At 46.5% G+C, this 18,249-nt stretch overlaps 1 protein-coding gene across 1 annotated transcript in view; it reads left to right on the plus strand.

The window, feature by feature from the left end:
• The window catches only part of DOCK1 (dedicator of cytokinesis 1), a 564,538-nt gene that overhangs the window by 53,788 nt on the left and 492,501 nt on the right, over positions 1-18,249 (plus strand). The window contains exons 2-4 of the mRNA XM_077126402.1: positions 6,973-7,056; positions 13,192-13,232; positions 16,708-16,763. Of these exons, the coding sequence (XP_076982517.1) occupies positions 6,973-7,056; positions 13,192-13,232; positions 16,708-16,763 (181 nt within the window). The remainder of the gene's footprint in view (positions 1-6,972; positions 7,057-13,191; positions 13,233-16,707; positions 16,764-18,249) is intronic.

Genomic DNA, 18,249 nt, shown 5'->3' on the forward strand with positions numbered 1-18,249 from the left:
GGACATCACTTCAGTGGCATTGTTAGATCACGGCTCCAAGAGTCTCACTTCCTCCCTCCTCCCCTCCTTCCTTTTCACTCTTTCCTTTTTTCCTTCCTTCCCTCCCTCCCTTCTCCCTTACTCCATCCACCCACTGCACCCAGGGTTTGTGGTCCTGCTGCATGCCAGGTGCTGTCAGGTGCTTTGGTTTTGTCCTTGAAGGGCTCACAGTCAAGGGCACGGGACAAAGGTGAAGAAATGATTGCAGTGCACTGAAGTAAGTGCTCGCCTAGCAGCACTGCTCTGGGAGCCAGGTGTGGGTCACAGGAGCTGGCAGTGCCGTGGCTGCATTTAGGAATCCCAGCCCCCAGCTCCTGTGTGGGGTGGGGGAGAGGGACTGGTCGAGTTCCTGGGTTGTGTAGAATATCAGGATTCTTTCTGCCTGGTTTTCCTGAATGTGCAAACTGTAGAGTCTGCTTTGATTGTGGGTTGCCTTGACTCCGCTCCCTGCACTGCTCTATCTGACTCAGCCCCTGTCTCCAGTGCGGGGGTCTGTGCTGGCCGAGCACAGGGGCCCGGTGCAGGCACGGGAATGCTGAGCACTTGTAGCAGGTATGGCCCGTGCTGCAGTGCGGAGGGCTGGGTGGACTGAGGGTGTGTGCTGTGATTTGTGAAGCCCGGGGACCTTGCTTCTGGCGCCTTTGCTGGCCTTGTCTGCACTTTCCCTGGCCCTGAGAAGCTGCGGGTCATTGAATGTCTTTTCCAACTGAAGGCAAGACAAAGGAGCGAGATCACAAATAGCAATTAATTTTCACCAATTGACTTTTTCAATGAATTAATTAACTTTTAAATTGCTACTTGAAATCACGAAGTCATGTGATTTCAAGTAGCAGTGTGGGATAGAGAAAAACTCTTGAGTTGAACAGATTTTGGGAAGTAATGAGTGGTTAAGCCCATGCCGCTGATGCCGTTAAGAGGCTTTGAACCTTAGCACTGATGGCTGATGATTTCTTTACATTGAAAAGGTGCCAAATAGAGCTGGGAAAGCTAATATTGTACCTCTCTTTCTTATTGATTGAATGGGTCTCGGGCTCTTGCACCTTTTGCAGAAGACAAGATCATTTTGAAGGGGAACAGATGATACAGTTCTTTTGCTTTCACTCTATTGCAAACTGCACAAGAAGGAATACTTAGGGACCTGGTTAAATTTGGTGTGTTTTTATTGAGTGCCTGCAAGGCCCAGTGTTAAGCACCGTGGGAAATCCAAGGATGAATGAATGTTTACCTCCCTTAAGGAGTGTGTGTCTGGTGGGAGGGACAGACATACAGATAAGCAGCATTACAAGGTACTGTGATGTCACAGAACTGTAGGGGAGTTTGTGGACAAGCAATGAGATCAGGTATGCCTGTACCTGTGTTTGGTGGTGGGGGGAAGAGGTTGGGATTCCCTAAGGACTTCATAAAAAATGTGGGAATAAAGGTGGGCCTTGTAGACTGGTGGGGTTTGCAGAGGTGAGGGAGGAAGGGTGCTCCCAGGGGCCAGAGCTGCTCTAGCAGCTCAGGACAAGTTCTGGGATGGATGGCCAGGAGGCTGGCTGCCAGCGCCTCCCCCTCCTCCCCCTCCCTCTCTCCCTCTCTCCCTCTCTCCCTCTCTCCCTCTCCTCTCCTTTCCCCCTCCTCCACCTCCTCATACGCTTGCAGAAACATCATGCAGCATGTTGTAGGTAGGTTCAGGTGTTATCTTGACCAGGTGAAGGTGCCTAGTTCTATTGCTGTGGACATGAGCCAATGGCATGTGAACCTCATCTGTTTCTGATTACATCTGCAGTTGGCTAGGAGGTGTGCCTGCTGCAGTGAATGATGTTTGATTTAATTGGCTGGTGCTTAAATGAGAGAGCTCAACACAACCCAAGCAGCTCATCATACCTCATCTTGCACTCGCAGCTCAGCCCAGGCCTTTGGAGATGTAGAAAAGAATCACCCCAGGGAAAGTGTTGGAACCCAGAGGCCTGGAGAGAAGGCCAGCAGAGATCGCCCTGTGCCTTTCCACATAAGAAAGAACCTCAATTGAAAGTTAGCTGCCTTTCCTGTGAAGAATTGTACGTTAACTAAATAAATCCCCTTTTATTGAACGCCAATCCGTCTCTGGTGTGTTGCATTCCCGCAGCTAGCAAATTAGAACACAGGAAGTACAGGGTCCCCATATATCCCCTCTCACACTCACAGTCTTTCTTATCATTAATATTTGTCATATTTTTGTTACAATTTGTGAAACAATATTATTATTATGCTGTTAACTTTAGTGCATTGTTTACATTGTGTTGGACAGTTCTGTGTTTTGTGTGGGCAATTTATACACAACCAAAAATTTCCCTTTTTTTCCCATTTTGAATATACAATTTAGTGGTGTTAATTATGTTCCCAAACTTGTGCCTCTGTCTCTGTCACCGATTGCCAGCACTTTCCGTCACCCCAGACAGAAGTGCTGTGCCGACTGAACCTCCCTGCTCGGCCCCTGGAAACCTGTATTCAGGTTTCTGACCACGTGGTTATGCTCATACTGCCCATTCCACGTAAGTGAGCTCATGCAGTGTGTGCGGGGCTCCGGTTTTCCTCTGTGAAATGGACTATGGAACTGTAGTGTTTCTTCTAACGTGAGAGAGTCAAGGAGGTTTTCTGTTTCCCCCTGAATGGGAGTTAACATCCTGCCAAATGCTTTTTCCGCACCTAGTGAGATGATCCTCTGATTTTTATCCTTTTTCTCTCTTAATATGGCGAGTTACACTGATTGGTTTTCCGAAGCTAAACTAACCTCGCATTTCTGGAATTACCCAATCTGGGTTCTTCTTTTGCTTAAGGAGTGAGAAACTCCTTAGCATGATGTTTTCAGTCTGGGTGGGCCCGAGGAAAGCATAGTGAGTTCTCATCAGGGAGCGCCACGCTGAGTGTGGCGAATGGTGGGGATGGGGGGACTTTTGGGGGAGGGGGATTTGACTCTGCAAGGGGGCACAACCGACTCCTGCTGAAGGCTGATGAGGAGGCACTGGTGCCCTGGCCCTTCCTCAGTATTTTAATACTATCAGCTCAGAAGGGCCTGGAAGCCCTGTCCTCTGATGTTGGCTGAGCAGTCAGTCCTGCCTTGATTTACGGTGGTCAGGAGACTGAGCAGAGGTGATGGCTCTGCCTCGCAGGTCTCTGAAGCACATAAGCCATGTGCGGCACCGACTCAACTATTAATACTTGATTTGGAGAGAAAGTCCACATGCCTGCTCACCCTGGGCTGCAGCCTGCTCTTCCAGAAAAAAAAAAAATACCATCCAGGGAAAAGAACCTCTGTGCTTGGTTCATCTCCCCAGCTTTTCCCATTTCCTTTTTCACAAAAACAGCGTGCCAAGCTTCTGCACTGTGCTCTGTAGTCCAGGACTGAGAAACTCATTTGAATCTGCACTTGTGTCCACTGAGGCCAGTCTATGGCCGGCTACTAAAAAGTCAGATGGGTTTGGGAGAGAGGAATGTGCTCAGATTCCATCTGCTAGAGTAAGCCCAGTGCTTCATTTTCCAAAGATGTGAATGGACATGGTGGGATTGTACCAGACTGTAACAGAGCAGATAAACAAAGGAGAAAAATGGGGACGAGCAAAAAGGCTGCAATCCTTGCAGTGGTGCCCTGTAAAGACATTTTTAAACCCAGATGTCATCTAGCATCATTATCCTTTCTCATCCCTGCCCCCAGCCTGCACAAGGGGAAACTTTAACCGGCCAAATATCAGAACTGGGGCTAAGCTTTTAAATTAAGCCCTTTTGGGGTTATTTTAAAAAACTCGCTACATTTTTCTGCCATCACTCAGGACCTGGAGAACTGCAACCACAGACCTGTCTGGGTTCAGCTGCCTGCAGTTGAGAACACTGCTCTGGCTGCCTTAAAGAGAGAATAAATCACCCACAAAATACCACTTTTAAATTATGTTTGCATACTGCCTTGTGTTAGTTTCCTTCTGCTGCTGTAACAAATTGCCACAAACTTAGTGGCTTAAAACAACGCAAAATTAGGAGGTTTCGGTTCTGGAGATCAGGAGTCATAGACCACGATGGCGGCAGGGCTGGTTCCTTCTGGGACTCTAGGGGACACTCTGCCTTCTCGCCTCTTAGGGGCTGCTGCGTTCCTTGGCTGGTGGCCACTTCCTTGCATCACTCCAGGCTCCACTTCTGTCCTTAGGTCTCCTTCTCTGCCTCTGACCCTCCTGCTTCTTTCTTAGGTGGACACTTGGGCTCCCTCGGATCACTGAGGATAATCTTCCCGTCTCAGGATGCTTTCATTCACTCACATCTGCAAAGCCCCCTTGGCCACGTAAGGTGACATGCTCCCAGGTCCAGGGGTGAGGACGTGGACAACTCAGCGTCCTTATTCTAATGACCACCACCCTCCCTTCTCTCCCTACTTTTGTATTGCTTAGTCTGTTTTTTTGTGTGTGCTGTGTGGCAGAGGTCACATTTCATTCTTTTTCCATGTGAGTATCTCCTAATTGAAGCACCATTTGTTGAACTTTTTTTGTTTGCTTGGTTTTTCATGTGTTTGCTTGTTTGGAAAGTGCATGGGCTGGGAATTGAACCCGGGTCTCCGGCATGGCAGGCGAGAATTCTACCACTGACCTACCCTTGCGTCCCATTGCTTAGTCTTTTTATAGGCCTTTACATAGATGACTTTTTAGGCTGTCATGGTAAAAAGGATGTTCGGCATCACGGTGCTGGCTCTCCTGTAGGGTCAGGCATGTGTTTGACCCCTATGCCACTCTTTTCGTCCGTCTATAGAATGATAAATCTTTAAGGATCGCCTTATGGTTAAATCTGGAGTTTCTGTATCCATGTTGGGATTTTCACTTAACATCTGCTGCTTTCCTTAACATCTGCCCTAGGGAGGGTGGGGGTACTTAAAGGTGAGCTGCCAAGGAAGCCGTTGTGTGAGTGAGTCTTACAAAAGCATAGGTGCCTGAGTGTATGGACATGTGATGTGTTCATTTTATTTTATTTTTATTATTGTTACTTTTGACGTGTTTATTTTTTGCACGCCTGTTACAGGATAGGGAAGCTATCAGGAGTGCTGCTAAGAATTGTGATAAATGAGTTTATGACTCCTAGAGGCTGAGGGACACGTTAGGCAGAATGGGCCAGCTCACCATATGCTCTGGGGCTCCCTGACTTGATGCAGTCATTTCTTGTTAAAGAGACACTATAAAATGCTAAATAAACTTAATGACTGCTAAAAACCACTTATTTCCGTGGAGGACATTTACATTTTATGAATTTTTGTGAAAATACAGGAAAATACCTGAGAAAATGGAATTTCCTATACTCGCATTTTTTTTTTTTAATTTTTAGATATTTTAGAAGGTCTGTGAGCACGTTCTTTGCTTTGGCAAACTTTTAAAAATGATCCTTGCAGTGGTAGGCATCTTTATAGTTGCACGAACAAAAGACCTGCAGCCACGAGAACCTCGACATTTATGAAAACCGAAGTGGGTCCACCGGCTCCCAGCCCATCAGGCACTATTTTCTTAAAGACAGAAAATGCACACACAGCCTCGGAGGTGTTGCTATACCCATTTTACAGATGGGGAAACCAGAGGTAGAGAGGATGGTCATTTGTGGGGATGATCCCCTCTCCAGGGGCAGACCTCAGTCCTGTCTGACTTCAGGGACCACAGATATGAGTGGCACTGGGGCCTTCGCCTCCTGCCTGCAGTGAGGCACTGACCTCAGTAGGCTTTGCCCTCCCATGGTTTTCATTTCCATAAGGGACACCTCGCCACCCGCACATCTGCAGCGAGACCTGCTCATTTGAGAGCAGCCACGCCAGGACTGAGTGTGGTGTGGGCATGGCAGAGCCAGGCAACCGGGAGGGCAAGGCGTGTTTGGACCCGCTTTGTGGCTGAGGCTGCGTCCAGCTGGATGGCCTTGCTGGCAAGGGAGAGGTGTTGGCACACGCAGGGGCCTGGGGCGGGCTGGCTTCTTCCTTTGTGTGAGCAGCAGGTCCAGGCTGGGGAGCCTGGGTGGGAAGAAGGCAAGGTGGGCTGGGCCAGATGGTGGAGGGGCCGCCATGCCTGCCAGAGGTGTTTGCACATGCTGTGTTGGCAAAGAAGAGTTTTAAGAGACAGGGCATTGCCTTGTCCCAGGTGTGCAGGACAGGTGGGTGGGAATTTGGTTGTTGATTTTGGAGATGTCGTACACTGAGTGTGAGATCCTGCGGGGTAGAATTCATTGGGAGGGTTGAAAGGGAAGGACGTTGCTTTTTTTTTGTATGAGAGTTGATGAGTCAATTTATTTTTTTGCGGGTGGGGTCTCAAACACTTTCTAACGTCACTTTTCCACTTTTGCCTTTTGCCTTTATCCCATAAACGCTTGAGTAAAAGTGTGTTCTGAGTTTAAGGTGCTTGTCTGGAAGGAATTCAAGTCTGTTGCAGAAGAGGAGCAGCCTGTGTTTATCATGATAAACTTTCAAGATTGCAGATGTTTCTGGGGTCTCTTTGTTGATTTTAAGTTCCTTGTTAATTTTGGACATACTCTTTGCTTTCTTGGACTGTAACATAGCTTGTTGGCTTCATGTCAGCATTGGTTACATAATAACTTTTAATCACACTGATCTCCAAAGACCATTCAGTCCAGGTGTAGTTGATTCATAGTTAGGAAAAAGCCATTTAAAAAAACTATGCATGGAAATAAAAGAGAACCTATGAAGTGGTAGTTAAAATGTTGATGACTTGCCCAGTTTTCTTAATATAAAAATTCACTTATGGTTTTCTAGTGTTGAGTGGTTATGAGTTTCTCCTACTTAAGTTTGACACGTTATCTGTGAAAGTAAAGGTGGCGTTTGTAGCTGTTGGAGAGGATGATCAAGGCAGAGACCAAATGTATTTCGATGTTAAAAGCAAGCAATATTAAAAACGAGCAGAGTCACATTTCTATTAATACCCGTCTCCCCCTTTTCCTTCATAACAGCTTTTTATAACTACGACGCCAGGGGAGCGGATGAACTTTCTTTACAAATCGGTGACACTGTGCACATCCTGGAAACCTATGAAGGTGGGTGTATGTTTTCGTTGCTTATCTTTTTGGTTTGGGCAGTTGGAATACTTCTTGCAGCTAACGGATAAAATGTTACCCTGAGAAGAAAGCACGAGCAATTGTGGTCCTTTCTCATAGGATGGGTTTCCTTGTGGGGTGGATGCCATTTCAAGGAAGGGCAATAGGAAGACATCGTTTACATAGTACTTTATTAAGATGAACTTAAAGCTAAAAATGTCTTTTTTTTTTTTACTTCTGAAGTTTTCTCTTGAAATCGTTTTCAATTTAAAAACTAACTGGTTCCTTTTTTTTTTATTTTTGCAAACATGCAAAGCTTGACTGTTAACTGGCCACTTGGAAGAGATAAAAATACATTTAAGATATTTTGGATTTCAGTTCCTTGTTTTGTTGTGTTTGATGTGAAATGGTGAGTTTTTTAATGTTTTCATTCAGATTTGCTGACAACATGTCCTCAGAGGCATTAAAAATTATCTTGTATTTTCTTTGCTTTTATTTTTTTCTTGGTGGTGAATGAAGATGGTCACAGTTGCTTGGAAGGGGTCCAGTGACAGCATCATTAAAACAATCCATTATTACAATGTTGGTGGCAGTGGTTGTTCTGACACTTGGTTCTCATATCGAGGCTTTTGCAGATTGTCAGAAGGGCGCATCTCTTATGTTATGCTTCTGTTACTGTTTGAGAGAAGGGAAGCAATGATGCTCATGCTGTTAAAACCATTTCTACAGATCTGGGAGTTTTATAAGGTTGAGTTTTATGTTGGTGGCTTTATTTCCTGCTTGAACAGGTGATTCCCGTACATCATATATCTAAAACGACGTGATTACAATTAATCAATTCAACAGCAAACTTTCTTTTGGACAGGGGGAGATAAGAGTGGGAGAGGAAAAATTGCAGGCATCCCATTACATAGTAATTGACAAATCGAACTTCAAACTTGGTCTCTGTCATCCACTTTTTATAAAAGCGAACTGCTGCTAAGTTTCCACACCCCTGGTAGGCTCCCACTGGCTCCTGTGTAAACGTGCCCTCTTGGAGAAGCACAAACTTATTAACATACCAATGTCCACAGCCCCTATTGCCCCATCTGAGTCACTCTGACTGAGGATTCCATTTCATTTATATACCTTTTACTCTAAACAAGTCCAATCAAGGTAAAAAAATAATCATCTTTAAGGTAAAAAATGACCTGCGTTAAGGCAGCTGGAACGCTGAAACCGACCCTGTCCTTGAGTGAATGAGTAGCTGGGGGGTACCTTCTGCTTGTTTGCACTTTTTACGGCTGCCAATTGGATTTCCTTATTGACTCGCAGGATGTCTTGGCGCAGGATGTCTTGGCGGTACATCTTGCCAATGGCGGAGAGGAGACAGAGAAATTAAGTAGGGATTAAGGATCAAACTAGACCCCTTTGTGATCTGAAGGGGAAATGCTCTTGTATCTCTCTTTTTTTGTGTGTGCCCCTGGTCAGCTGAAGATGAGGTCCTGGTTAACAAACCCTGGGCAGTGAGATCAGCCCTGATCAGTTAAGATTCCCCTGGTACCTGGGTTCGTAAACTGACTTTTTCTTTGCTTCAGAAGAAAAATGGGCTCTAAACGGCAGACTCATTAAGCAAGTTAGTGATCCTTGTGATGCATTTAACTTTTGGAAAGAATTCATGGTGGGCTCTGGACTTTTTTGCCTGGCATGACATCTTCTGTGAACATTTATTTTCCGGGTTAGTTAATCTTCCTAAATTCTGCTAAAAATAATTCCAGCCTCTGAACCTCCCTCTTTGGCAGATGTTTTAGTTCTAATTAGAATCTGATCAGAGAAACACATTTAGCATAGTAGTTCTGACTTTAGGGAAACTTGGTGACTTTACTATCATTAAATAAAAGTGGAGTTATTGACTTGCATCTGCTGCTTCTCCTTTTTTCTCTTATTCTATTTAAATTTTATGGATTGTTTTAGAGTTTGGCATTTTCTTTACCCCTCTCCCCACACCCACTTTTCCTAAGAAAATTTATACCTGTTTGTCAAATTTAATTCTGTTTTCCTGTGTGAGTCCTTTCCGGAAGTTACTGAGCTTGCTCCAGAGTGTGTAATTTCTGGCTGATCACTCCTTATTTTAAGGTTCAGAGAACAAATTTGTCTTCAAGTTATGGCTGATTTCTCTCTCTCAGGCTCATGAAGGTGTGGCCCATAGAAACCAGAGAAGATGTGGGGGTGGGAAGGCATTTGAGGGACCATCCACAGCAAATCCCCTGCCTTTACGTAGGTATCCTGGGTCAGCCAGCTGGGACGGGTGAGCCAAGGTCACAGATGTTTATGGAGTGACACACCTGCACACGATGTGCTAGTCCTGCCACCTGCTCGCTTCCGTAAGGGTTCCCGGAGGCTGGTTGCTGGACCTGAGGGAAAATGCAGGCACTGCCCAAGGATTAGGAAATTATTCTTCTGATTAAACCACAACATTGGAATTAAATTTATCCAATGTTCAAAGCAATTGTGACATATATAGTTTTGAAACACACATAATTGTTTTCCCTGCCACTGGCGTCTGCTTTGCCTTCATCTGAAGAACTGGAAAATGCAGACAATTGCTGCGGCTCTTGCCTGGTAGATGACCCTGAGCCCTCCAGCCAGCCTCCAGCCTGTGCAACTCACCCCAGGTGAAAAAGGCCACCTGCACCCACCCGCTGCTGCTTCCCACAAATGCTCGGATTTCTCCCTGAACTCCATCCACGAGACTGGTTCTCCTGTCATGCTGCTTACAAAATGTCACGCAGTGACAGCTGTTGATTCTCCTCCAGGATGCCACTGTGCATTCTGATGCTTCCCGCAAGGATGTGAGCTGATCAAATCCGGCCTTCGGATTTCTTAAAGATCAGCAGTTGGGCCAGGACAGAATGCATCAGAAGTCGGTAAATGTCACCTCGTCTTCCTAGGTGCACTTGTGCTGGGAACTGACTCGAGCAGGTCCACCTTCCTACCTCAGCCCCCACCATGCCAAGATCCAGCCCCCACCTGCTACGGTGTCTCCCTCCCCACTCTGACTCAACCCAGCTCATCCTGAAGGCTCACTCCGAGCACATCTCCTTGGAATGTGCTTCTGGGCGTCCCCCCCCCCCACCTCCTCCACTCCTCCCCTGACTGACTGTCCCTAGTCCTCCAGTGCCCCTTCATCTGTTGTCTTCTGTCTTGATTCGGTGCTGGTTGAGTTTACTGGCGTTTTTTGTCCTGGACTGAGCACTCAATCCCTGGACCCCGGAGGCCCCTTGGGTCGGTGTCCGTGAGTGTGGTGGCCTGCCCGGAGGCCACTCGCCCTGCTTGCAGGGAGGTTGATTCCCATCCCTCCGCCACAGGTCTTCCTGTCCTGCCTGCCCCACCTGCCCCTTCTCCCACGCAGCAGCCAGGGGATCCTTCTGGAACAATCCTCACATCCTGTCTCCTCCTTCATGACGCCTTTGTGGGGACCCCGTCATGCAGATGGCCTGAGGTTTCAGCCTTGCTGTTCTGGTTCTTTCCGCCTGAGACTCAGAGGATGGGTCTAGAACTTTTCCGAATCGGTGCTCCTTCATGCCGTCTCTGGCACATGGTGTGCAGGCTCAGTTTGGTGAATGAATAAATGCATGCGCTGGTTCTTGGGGAGGAAAACCGTGGGTTATCATTTTGCTTAGGAAGGCCATTCAAAAAGAAATCACCATCCATTATCACCACGTTTTTAAGAGAATGAACGCCCTTCCTGTTTTTCAATCCAGATAACACACCTCTTTCCCCTCCCCTGAGAGAAAACCCTTCTCTTGTGTTTGAAGTGGATTTCTCTTAGCATGTGTTTGTGTACTGCCCTATCTGCATGTATATTTAATTTATATAAATGTGGTCTAGCTCTCATTCTGTTTGTTGTTTGCTCAGTGCAGTGTTTTAAGGTGCACACCTGTTGTCTGTCGTTGCTTTGTGTGCAGCCCCCACGTTTTACTAATCTCGCTGGCTTTGGGCTGCATTCCCAGGAGCGGGTTGCCGGGCTGCAGGGTGTGTGGGCCCCGGCTAGTGGGCATGGCTGCTCCCACGTGGGAGCTGTCTTTTTCTGGTTGGTTTCCTTCTATGTTCTAGTTATTAATCCCATGTCTTTTCCAGAACAGAAAGGACACATTAACAGAGAACTTGCAAGAAGGAGGTCCTAACAGGATAAAGGGCAGTGCTTCATATTGAGTAAATTTAGCTTTTTGAAAAACTCACTGCATGACCTTCCCTTTTTCCATTTCTCAGGCTGTGAGCACTCTGTTACAGATGGGTGCTGATTCCGGCTGAGTCTATAAATCACTGAACAACCGATGTAGCTATCAGGTGATGAACACGTGAGGGGAATAGGGGCAGCTTGGATCTGCAGTACCTTGGAAACAGTCTATTTGGTCTTAAGAAAGTGAAGCACATTTTGTTGAACATGATTGGTCTTAGCAAATCCTTAGCCAGGCTCCTGGGAGTCCCTAGCTCCTTTTCTGAATGCTTAGAAAGGATTATAGCTCCATCGCTTTCTGGTCCATTATCATTCCCTCTACATGAGGTTGTTAAAATTATTATTTTTTTAAGAGAAGCAGAGGGCAATTGCTTCCCCATTTGCCTGTTTCTAGTTCTTTCTGAACTCTCTGTTTCACACATCTTGGTGTCTGAGTTTGACTTTCTGGTGGTATACAAAACCCTGAGATCTGGTTGTTCTCTGGGAATTTGCCCAGCTTGCGCTTGTGAAGAGCTCGCGGGAATTCTCTGACAGGTGCCTTTTGCTCCTGTGAGTGGAACTGGAATTTTTTTTAACTTTTTTTTTTAATTGTGAAATATACCATATATACAAAAAGTAATAAATTTCCAAGTACATTTTAACAAGTAGTTTTAGAATAGATTTTAACGGTTGGCATGGGTTACAGTTCCACGATTTTTTGTGTTTTCTTCTAGCTGCTCCAAGACACTGGAGACCAACAGAAGTATCAATATAAATTCAGCAGTCATTGTCATTTAAGTCCCAACTTCTCTGTTATCCTCCTCCTTCTCTTTGAATAACATGTATACATAAAAACAATACATTTCAAAGTACAGTTCCACAATTAGTTGCAGAACAGACTTCAGATTTTGGTGTGGGTTACAATTCCACAATTTTAGGTGTTTATTTCTAGCTGCTCTAAGGTCCTGAAAGCAGTGTCAGTATAATGATTCAGCACTCATGCTCATTTGTTAAACCCGACCTCTGTATGCAGAGTTGGAATTTGTCCTGAGATTTTGGTTTACTTTCTGGAAGTGAGGTGACCCGAGGTGACTTCAGACAGTTTGTGATAAGGAAACAGCATGTGTTAATGAGGTGGTGGGGGACACCGGGGGTTGGGTTGCTGGCCGTGGGCCCTGGGCATTTATTTGTAGGGATGAGTTTGCATCTTCAGTGCATTAGGTGGTAGCTGAGAGCGTGTCAGATGTGACCCCTCGCGGAAGGGGCTCTTCCATTGAGCGCTCATTTCACACTAAGGGTTCTAGCGTCCCTCTTTATACTCTTTGCGTTTCTTTCTGTCACCCCTGGAGGGAAGAGGCAGGCGTGTCCAGGCCAGGCCTGTGGGTGTGGGTGGTCCCTGCTCAGGCCCGGCCTTCCTGTTGATAGTGCGTCTTTGTGAGGTCACGGCTGCTCGGGGCAAAGCTCCTCGGTATGGAAGAGGGAGGGACGTCAACTCTCAATAGGTTTTCTGTTCTGGGGCAGCTCTGGATGTTCTGAGGATGCTGGTATGTGCACTTGGCAGTGACCCTGATCCAAATTGGGCAGCGGAAGAGATAGGAAAATGCACAGACAAGGGACCTACTGAGGGACGAGTGGTCAGAAAGGACAGGACCTCTTCGTAATGTGCTTCTTAATGTCAGGCTGCCCGGCTTCCGGGCCAGCCTGGGAGCAGAGGGGGGTAAGTGTCTATGTGGTGATTCCTAGCTGTGCTTTAAGTGCCCCTTTGAATGCTCTCCAGGAAACCCCGTATTATATCTCCAAAGCACCGGAACTGTTGAATTCTGATGACAAAATGACTTCATTGGTTATGCAAAGCAAGGAGTTCTATACCTTGTGATGATATTGTCAGGAGCGTGTTGTCTCATTGCACTAACTGTTTCAACTCTGTGTTTGTTTAGGGTGGTATAGAGGCTACACCTTAAGAAAAAAATCTAAGAAGGTAAGTCCTTTTTTTATTAAAAATTTGCATGTGCCTTCGTAAAGCAAACTGTGAGAAGCAGTCAATTCTGTCGCATTTGTGTCTAAGAGTTTTATTTATATCTTTCTCTCTAAACTTAAAATATATATCCACTGAAATTGTTTTCTTGTAAACATATGTTATGCAGAAGTCACAGCTTTGCTTCCATACGTGCATTGCTGGGTTGTGATGTGGTGTTGGCCGCTGTCATGAAAAGTGGAGTCCCCATTTCTTCTTGGGATAGAACTTTGTATCCTGTGTCGGCACTGGGCGTGTCAGAGAGTGGTCTTGGTTAGGAAAAAATATTGCTCACAGTTTTCATTTTTTTTTTATCCTTTATGATACATTCACAGATTTGCAAAGCTCATGCATGCTTCTTTCCCTTTTGCTCTTAACAATTTTAAACTGCACAAGTAAGTAACGAAAGAAAGAGCTTCTGCTTTTCCAGGGCAGTTTGTGTGTGTGGTTGTTTGAATTTCCAAAACTGCGGACGTGTAATTCCACCTTGATCCTTGTGGTGGACGCTCCCCTACGGGATTCTGTTGTGGCTTTTCTATTCTTAGCTTAGCAAAACCTAATTATGGCTCTTCTGTTTCATCCTCCAGTGTTAGGTTTGCAAAAGTAATGTCCACTCGAAGCTGCGGTTGGGCTGTCCACGTTAACTTTATACATTTGAGTATCTAATTATGCCTGGCAGTTGCTTCATTTTACTTCTGTTTTTTAGATCGCCTCTCATTATCTCCCTTTTAGGCTGGACTTCTGATTGTGGTCCTGACTGTAACAGGCTCCTGGAGTTGTGGTACCAGGCTTTGGGGCCCTTCTCTCCTGCCTCCCTGTGGATCCTGAGCCAGGCTGGGTGTGGGATGGGTGCCAGGGATGGTCGCAGGCTTCCATCTCCACCCTGTGAAGGTCCAGTACCTGGGGTGGGGCGGTGCATCTCTGCACATCTCTTACCCATTCTGGGTAAGATTTAGAGAAGGTAGATTGCACCAGGTTGCTGGTATAATGGATCTCTCTAAGGGAATTTCTAGTTTTTTGTTGGTTTCCCCCTGCAGAGAAAACCCTCGTTTCATCCTCTGTAGGCCCCCCTTGGGTTCCCCCGTGATAAAGAGATTAGGATCATGGACCACCATCCTATTCACTCCCACCTCATCCCTACAATTGATGGAACTGCAGCTTCACTTGCTGAGTGTGACCCCCGCCAAGCTGTTCACTTCCCCATGAAGTCCATTTGGGATTTAGTATTTGATCCCACCTTCCCTAATTGGAGACTGTTCTAGTTTGCTAGCTGCTGGTATGCAACATACCAGAGAAGAATTGGCTTTTAATAAAAGGGGATTTATTTCATTAGTTCTTCAGAGGAAAGGCAGCTCACTTTCATCTGAGGTTCTTTCTTATGTGGGTAGGCTCAAGGTAATCTCTGCTGGCCTTCTCTCCAGGCCTCTGGGTTCCAATAAGTTTCCCCGGGGTGATTCCTTTCTGCATCGCCAAAGGCCTGGGCTGAGCTGCGAGTGCTGAGATGAGGTATGATGAACTGCTTGGGCTATTGCGCTGTCTCATTTAAGCACCAGCCAATTAAAGCAAACATCATTCATTGCAGCAGGCACACCTCCTAGCCGACTGCAGATGTAATCAGCAGCAGATGAGGTTCACGTACCATTGGTTCATGCCCACAGCAACAGAACTAGGTGCCTTCACCTGGCCAAGTTGACACCTGAATCTAACTACCACAGAGACCTTTCCCATCCTCCATGGCCGCCCAATCCGTAGTCCCTTCTGTTCTGCATTAGGGGTCCCCGACCTTGCAGCTTATCCATATGTTGATGCTGGGCGGGGCTGTTGTTAATGTTCCATCTAAAAGTCTCATGGACAGATGAGGAAAGTGAAGCCTTCAGGGGCCAGCGATTTTGTCAAGGGTCAGACAGGCAGAAATGGGGCTTGCCCCTAGGAATCCCGGCCCCAGAAGTTCTGCAAGCGTCCTCTGTAGACATGTTTGCAAAGGTGTAATTGATCTGGCTTGGTCCTGAGTGGCCCCAGCCTGAGAGGTTGATTTCAAGCCTCTGAGGTGTCTAGCTCCAGCCCTTGGTTAGCTTTCTCTGGCTCCCTGATCCCGGAAAGCAGGTTTGCTGAGGTTGGGGGGAATTTCCACTCATTGATGAGGATGAGGGGTGGGCTTGCTTGGTTATTTCTCCCCCGTCTGAGCACTCCCACACTGGTAGGGAGAGATGCCCAGATGTGCACCCGGAGCCCGCTGTGGATTTCAAGGTGTGGCGGATAGCCAGGACCTGAACAGATGGACCAGTGCTTGGTCCCTTCCGCCGTCTTAGCTGCAGGGCCCTACCTTCTGCCCGCCCCCTCCTGCTCTCAGGTAGCTCTTTACATGCAATGTGGCCACTTTCCTTGTAGGCAGGAGGAGCGTTAGTCATTCCAGCAATGTATACTGGCCCGTGCGGCCCTCTGCCGAGCCCTTGCCATTCTCAGAGTGATGGGTCTTTTGATCTCTGTGTCTTGTACACAACCCCTTGAGGCTGGGTGCCAAGGAAATCTGAGCAGGTGCTCCTGTTCCCAGATCCCCTCTTCGGCTGAGTCAGGTGCCTAGAACCACGTAGGTGCCACCTGATGGTTTCCTGCGGCGTGCACAGGTCGCGCTCAGCAATGTGGAAGCAGCCTGCGGACGCTGCCCGAGACCCCATCTCCCTCACCTCACTGCTCGCCTCTCAGGCGCTCACCTCTTGATCCCCCAGTGAGAAGTTTGCTTTTCTGGTTCCGGAAGCAGCACCCAAACTCTCCATAAAGCCCCTGCAGGTGCATCACAGCTTCTCCTTGATGCTAACAGCCTGCTCATAGCCTGTCTCCCTTGGGCCATCTCTCGGGGGCACTTTGGAAATGTAGAGCACCCTGAAAATATCTCCTTATGTGCCCCCCACCCAGTAGTCATGCAGATTGGCCCCCTCCTGTGCTTTGTCAGAGGGCCCCTGGGCTTGGAGGTTGGTGAGGCCGTCCCCCTGGAGTCTAGGTAAGTAGTCAAGGCAGCATGATGATTGATGGTTTAAACCAACTTCAATGACAGTTTTATCACATATCCTGAAAGAGGGAAACCGTCAGAGAGCATCATTGGAAATTGCATTTTAGGTATGTGTTGGCTGTTGATCTGCCCACGTCCAGGTCAGCAGTGAAAAGGAGATGTGACCTGTGTGCCTGCGTGGAGTTTTTCCAAGAGATCGCCTGTGTTTTCTTCTCAGACTCAGCAGCCTCTCTGGAACACTGGCAGCTCGTGCTGCCAACTTTTACACTTCTTTGTGTTCTCCCTGATCTGTTGCATATAAGACTTAGCGTGAGACTTGGAAAATTAATAGTGATTTAGCCACCTCGGTCCCCACCTATCTAGGACCTTTTGTTTGATTTCCAATTCTTTTCTGTATTGATAATAAAAACTATTGTCTTTTTTCTTTCCAAGGGCATATTTCCTGCTTCCTATATTCATCTTAAAGAAGCAATAGTTGAAGGAAAAGGGTGAGTCTGGTCTTGAAGTCTAAATGAAGAAATGTAATTATTCTCTTTGGTCTTGCTGCTCTTTGTGTCCATCAGCATAGCATTAGGGTTCAAGGTCATGCGTGATGGAGGTGGCTGGAGATTTGGAGAAAGAGTGGGGACTTCTTTCTTTAGATTAGAGTTTTGTATGGCATGGCTTTTGATCCTGAGAGAATCTACAGTCAGCTTCGTAACTGCAGTCCTTCTCTTTGAGCCCGACGTCAGTTTTGGAAAGTATCAGCCCTGGGCCCTCTGCCTTTTCGGTCAACCACCCATCCACCCCCCAGCTCTGAATCCAGTTCTGAATCCATTTTCTGGAGAACTTTGTAGCCTGTGACACAAATGGAGTTTAGGGCAAAGCAACAGTTGGTAAAGTGGGACATGTGCAGATTTACATTTAGTCTAATTGTGATGTATGTTTCCTAGAGGTCATAAAACTGATGTATAAGATCATTAAAAGGACGTTTGTAAAACAGGAACCCATTAGGCAGGAATGGCAAATGAATAACCAGGTGTGAACCTGGGAGAAGGAACATTAAAATGTTTTCCTTTTTTGTCTCTGCTACATCTTCACACTCAGTTAAATATGTAAATTATAAAATTACTAATCATATGATTACTGTATAATGACATCTCTTTGGCTGATTGCAAAATTGCCTTTTCAAGCGCTGCACTTTTAACATACGAAAAGGACTAGTTCGGGTTCTGTAGTTCCATGACGCATAATTAAAACGAAGAAAGTAATTTAGAAGCATAAATAGTAATGACCTGCAATATGGTACTTTTTATTCCAATAAAATGCTTTGTGTGCAGAGTTTAAAAGGGAGAGGAAACATCCCCCCCTTTTGAAACTTTCATCCAATTGTGTGCATAATTGAATAAAGTATTTAATGTATTTAATGTCTGTCTGCATCAGGAGCCTTACACAAACTGGATTCTTTATGCTTAATTTTTAAAAACTTACTTTGATGTGTGCAAAAGTATATATGTAAAATCTATTTGAATTTTGAAGCATAAAAATAATAAAGTTAAGAAGAGATTGTTTTGATCCCCAGTAAATAAAGAGAACCACACCCAAATGGACTGGGTCTTCCAGCCTAAGGTGCCCCACTGGGGGCAGATATTCAGGGCAATGGAGAGATGGACGGCTTCCCTGCTGGTCCCTTAGGGTGCCTGGAAATTGTCTCCCACCCTCTTGTTGTCTGGCCCTAAACATCTCCTTTCGGACACTCCTGTCCAAAGCTGGTTACATCCCCCTCCCTCCTTCCCACGAACCTCCCGCCTGCAGACTGGACCAGTGCTCTCCTCTCTTCTTTCTCCTCTCCTCCCCACTCCACATACCACGGACTCTACCTTCCCTCTCTCTTCCTGCTCCTTCCTCCTGCCCTGAGCGTCCCCTCCTCCTTCTGGCCCCTCCATGCGCTCCATGTCTGAATCCTGTCTCTCTCTCTCTCTTGCAGGGGCTTTT

This window comes from Tamandua tetradactyla, chromosome 13 (assembly GCF_023851605.1).
Source record: "Tamandua tetradactyla isolate mTamTet1 chromosome 13, mTamTet1.pri, whole genome shotgun sequence".
NCBI lineage: Eukaryota > Metazoa > Chordata > Mammalia > Pilosa > Myrmecophagidae > Tamandua > Tamandua tetradactyla.